This window comes from Wasmannia auropunctata, unplaced genomic scaffold (genome assembly GCF_000956235.1).
Source record: "Wasmannia auropunctata unplaced genomic scaffold, wasmannia.A_1.0 LD336088.1, whole genome shotgun sequence".
In the NCBI taxonomy this organism is placed as follows: domain Eukaryota; kingdom Metazoa; phylum Arthropoda; class Insecta; order Hymenoptera; family Formicidae; genus Wasmannia; species Wasmannia auropunctata.
The window spans coordinates 4,274,432-4,279,729 of record NW_012026802.1 but is presented as its reverse complement, the minus strand read 5'-3'; the positions used below and the strand labels follow the sequence as shown (position 1 = coordinate 4,279,729).

At 25.5% G+C, this 5,298-nt stretch overlaps 1 protein-coding gene across 1 annotated transcript; it reads right to left on the bottom strand.

Annotated features, from left to right (window-relative positions):
• Positions 1–4,496: 4,496 nt before the first annotated feature.
• LOC105448388 lies at positions 4,497–5,218 on the bottom strand. The gene is made up of 3 exons (XM_011686909.1): positions 4,973–5,218; positions 4,679–4,890; positions 4,497–4,502 (listed from the first exon to the last, which is right to left on the bottom strand). Exons 1-3 carry the CDS (start codon positions 5,172–5,174, stop codon positions 4,497–4,499), a joined length of 420 nt encoding a protein of 139 aa, XP_011685211.1. The 5' UTR covers positions 5,175–5,218.
• Between the last annotated feature and the right edge of the window lie 80 nt (positions 5,219–5,298).

Sequence of the window (5,298 nt, the reverse complement as noted above, 5' to 3'; positions counted from 1 at the left end):
TATAATATTTACTGTGTCTCTAGCTGAAAAACGCCTTTAATTTTCTAATAAAGCGCATTAACAAAGAAACAGTATGAACAAGAGACATTTTTATATATTCTTTTTTCTTTTCGTCCAAATAAACAGTGTTGAGTAAAAAGATAAGAATTGATACATGTATATACTCTTCTCAGTATAGTAGATTTATATTGCCTTTTTTCTATCAACACCGATTATCTGAATGAAAAGAACAAATAATATATACAGATGCCTCTTTGTCATACAGTTTTCTAGTAATAATCTTTATATTGGATATCAAATGTATAGTCTAGATATATGGATAATTGAAACATACGTCTAATTACTATACATATACTTTTGCTTCCTACGTACACACATACACACATACACACGCACGCACGCACGCACGCACGCACGCACGCACGCACGCACGCACGCACGCACGCACGCACGCACGCACGCACGCACGCACGCACGCACGCACACACACACTTACACACACACACACACACACACAACATATGCGCGTTTGTGTGTATTTATACATATATAATATATATACCTATATATATTTTTTTTACAATTACTGATAAAATTTTTTCTTTTTTTTTAATGACGCCTCAGATTTGCAATTGAATAAGTTATTGGAAACTATTACATATTTATCATCATCATTGGCTATTAAAAAAAGGACTTGAAATTAAAGCTTACATACGAAATTAAAGAAACATACGTTATTGCAATAGATGAAAAGAGATTGAAAATATCAGAATATCTGGAAGCAATTGCATATGTATAGATATAACATAATATCTTATGTAAAGAAGATCTTATTAGTAAGAATAATAAATGTTTTGATATTTCATACCTCATTTGACATTATTAATTGATACCTTTCACTTTTATCTTCTAGATTCTAGATCCTTGGTGATGGCGGATTAGAAGGAATGTTATTCCTACCTACAGATACCTTCCGTTTCTCTTCATTTTGGTGTCTTGCCTTGGAATGTTTAAACCACTCCATAATCCTACGCTGTATCCTTCCTTGATCGGCATCTGGGATATTGTTCAATATGAATCCTACAAATATTTTCTCTGGTAAATTTTTTTTATATATTGATACACACAGCGAATATTTATTACATTTTTTTGCATAATTGCTTGTAAGTGATACATATATAAATGTAAGATACATAAATGTTTAAAATAAATTTGAGATAGCAAAATTAAGATAGAGAATAAAATTTATAAAAACCATGATTTACACACGCACACACACATAAACAAATTAATAGATAAATTAAGAAATAAGTGACTATTATTTTAATACAGAATTGGAATTTAATTTCTCTCAATTTGATAAAGTAATAATTATAAAATTGTATGTACCAAATATTTATATTGACAATCATTTATTTCTTAACCTATCTGTTTATACGTATGTGTATCAGGAAACATTATTTAATTACTTACAAAATACTTGTATATAAATATTGCTGTATATAGTACGAGTACTTACTAAAAATGACTTTCATTAATTCCAGTTTTTGTAGGGGTTGTTTGATGCATCGGCCTTCCCAGTTATAATTTTCTGCCAATTTATTAGAAAATGTCTTATATAAAGTTCTCTTCACCGCATCATCGACATTTATCCCTCCAATAGATTTGATATATGCGCGCTGTAAAATAAGGTAAATATTGTTACCTCGTTGAATGTAATAATGTATTATTATACTTTCCTTATCAATTCCCAAATATTTTCAATTATTAATAATATAAGCAATTAATAGTCTTATAAACAAAAAAAGAAAAGTTTTTTGAAATTATCTAATTTAATTATCTTAATAAGAATAATTCATGTTTAAAATAAAAATGAAATTGAGAAAAATAGAGACAAAATAATATACAATATTTTTATTGTGGAAATAAAGTACCCCAAAAGAAAAAATTTTTAAAAATTATATGATATAACTTTATATAAAATGTATAAATATATATTAATAATATAATTGCATAAATTTGAAATTATATTTGTAAAGTAGTATATTATATTTATAAAAATATTTATCTTTTATAAAATATTAATGTTTGGGTTAATTGATTTCATAATTTGAAAATAATATAGAAGTAATAGTATAATATAAAAGATATAATATAAATATTTTAGCAACAAGATATATAAATTAAATTTTGATAGGTGGGTGTATACACTATATACATATATATATATATATATATATATATATATACGTATATCCATTTATTAAAATATAATTTTATATAATTATCTTGTTAAAATATTTAATTATTCCTTATTATTTAATTATATTTAATATAAATTTGAATTTATATGTATTAACTTACTATTGCAGCATTCTCTTGGGAATCACGATGTTTCAAGATGTCTTCAATTTCTGCTAATTGTGCAGCAGTTTCCAAAGGAAATAAGTCCTCAACGCCTTCAAAAGAAAACTGTGTGTTCTTGGCTTCCGTTCCCTCTGTTCTTTTAACAATAATATCTAATAAGGTCAGCGCTTGTCTCAAATCATATTTTATAGTAGTAATCTCTCTTGTTAATCTTCTCAAATGATTCACTGCAAATATAAGTAGCATTGTTTAATAAATAAATAAAATGCTATATAAATAATTTAAACATAGAAATTATTGACGTTGCATGCTGCTTGAAAAAAAATAAACAAAATAAAAGTATAACTAGAGACTAAGAATTTTTTAAAATAGAAATAAAATTCTAAATTCTTCAAAATTTTAAATCAGTAACGTGAGATGCTACAATTACAAAATTTATATAATTTATTCTTAAATATAATCATATATTGACAAATATATATAAGTTTTAAATTAAAAGTTACTCTTAAATTGCATTGTATTTGATGGATATTTACTTACCAGTTGCATCTTGTTGATCATTTAAATTATCATTTTCTTGTTCTCGTCGTCGGTTTCCGTACGTATAATTATATTGGCCAAATTCCTCCACTTCAGACCGATTTAATATATTTTCCTCCCTTGAGTTATACACGTCCCTATTTCTTTCGTACGAAATATCCGCTTCTATATGCGTAAAGCAAAATAATAAATATTTAATATACACACACAAATATATACATACATATATACATACATATACGGAAAGAAATTTCTTTTAAAATTTATTCTGAAAATCAATGTTAATCGTGGAACAATATAGTATTTCGACAAATTTTATTGTGCACTACAATAAATTTGTTGTAGTATATATTTAAAAAAATAGTGAAAAATACATAAAGTTCGTCAAAATACTATGTTGTCCTAAGATTAACATGATTTTCAAGGTAAATTTTAAAATCAAATTCTCTCCGTGTGTGTATACACACACACACACACACACACACACACACACGCACGCACACACACACGCACACACATGCACACACACGCGCGCGCACGCACACGCACGCACGCACACATATATACAAATTCTGCATAAATTCTCATGTACAAATAAGATATATAATAAACATTTCGTTTAGTATTTAAAATATATAAAAATTAGAACGTATAAGAATAAGAATTTTTTCATATTATAGATTTCTATAGTTTATAATATTTTATCAAAATTTCCATTCTTTTTTATCCTAATTCTTATATATTTCAAATATAAAATAAAATATTTATTATATATTTTATTTGTACATGCGAATTTATGCAGAATTTGTATAGATATGCATTTGAATAATAAAACATAATTTATACATATATATACTCACCTGCAAAAAAACCGGGCACCTAGATTTTAATAGGTACCCGGTTTTCTTGCCGGTGAGTATGTATATATGTGTATGTCTGCACATACACTTGTACATAAATTCTGTTTTATTATATATGTAATAAATATAATAAAATATATACATATAATAAATTATATACAAATATAGTTTATATATAGGTACATATTTAATAGTAGGATTGATAATAGATTACATATGATTTATAAAACATTATCAATATTTTAGTTATTTTTTAATGTTATTTTATGTTATTAATATTGTAAATATTATATGTATATGTATATATATCTTTAAAAAGTATTATATTGCCATGTATTTATTAAATATTATAGGTATGTATTAAATAGGAAATATTATATTATTTCAAATATTGTATATATAAAAAATTTTATAGTCTTTTAAATATGTATTAGTTAATAGCAATACTTAATTGTAAAATACAATACGATTAATATATAGGTAGAAAAATTATATTATTACATAGAGTTGTAACGTAGAGAGTATGTTTACCTTGCAAAGATGAATATGAGTAGGAGCTCGAGTTTGCGGCCTTTTGCAACTTGTATCTTTTTACAGAATTATACGATAAAATTCCACGTTTATTGGTAACAGATGTACTTGCGTATTCATTTATAATAGATGAATTTTCATGTTCACTTGTAATGGCTAAACTTTCTTGTTCATTCCTGTTGCATTGTCGTGGATCTTTCAGTACTAAATATTGGAAAAATAAAATATAATGTATATACGAATTTTATGTATTATATTAAATTATATATTACAATACATTTTATACATATAAATTTATATATAATAAATACAATAGCTTTATGTGAATTTTATACGTATTATATTAAATTATGTTTAAAAAATATGACTTATTCATTTACAATAAATATTATAGAATTGTTTATACTTTCATTTTGCAGGAGGACGTGGAGCAGATGGTAAAATTTCGCTTTCGGCAAGGTCTTCTTCGCTTTCAGTTGAGAAATAAATTTTTTTCGCTCTATTTTTTCTAGAATATCTTGTTTCCTTTTCTGACGTATCCATATCTGACGTGTACATAGCTTTTTTGCTTTATTGTCAGCTTCCTGTAAGGCTGAAAATATTTTAAATATTACCTATTAGTTAAAAAGATCGTTTTACAAGTTAAAAGCTGTTTTAATAACTATAGTACTTACTACAATACTCGCCAAAAGTTCGAATAATTTTAAATAATGCCCAATCAGAATTTGGTTTTTCTTCTTTCTCAACCGCCTTTCGAATTCTCAAGTCTGTTTTGTAGTGTAAAGGATATTTACATGAATCCTCACTTAGCCAAATTTTTGGTATCACTTGGATACCGTCCGAAAATTGTACGACGACAAATCTTTGATTTGACATCTTCCTGGAATTCTCAAAAATAATAATTTTTACTAGTATTGTTAACAAGTCTGTTTGTATGAATGGTACATATCAAATTTTATTGTTTTAAAAATTTGAAACAGAGAGCAATACCATTATTAAG

What these genes read in the sequence shown, in the direction of transcription:
- LOC105448388 (XM_011686909.1), bottom strand. Translation starts at nt 5,174, where the DNA reads ATGTCAAATCAAAGATTTGTCGTCGTACAATTTTCGGACGGTATCCAA. An exon ending in AACTTTTGGCGAGTATTGTA is followed by an intron (nt 4,891 to 4,972) that starts GTAAGTACTATA and finishes AAATATTTTCAG; the next exon opens with CCTTACAGGAAGCTGACAAT.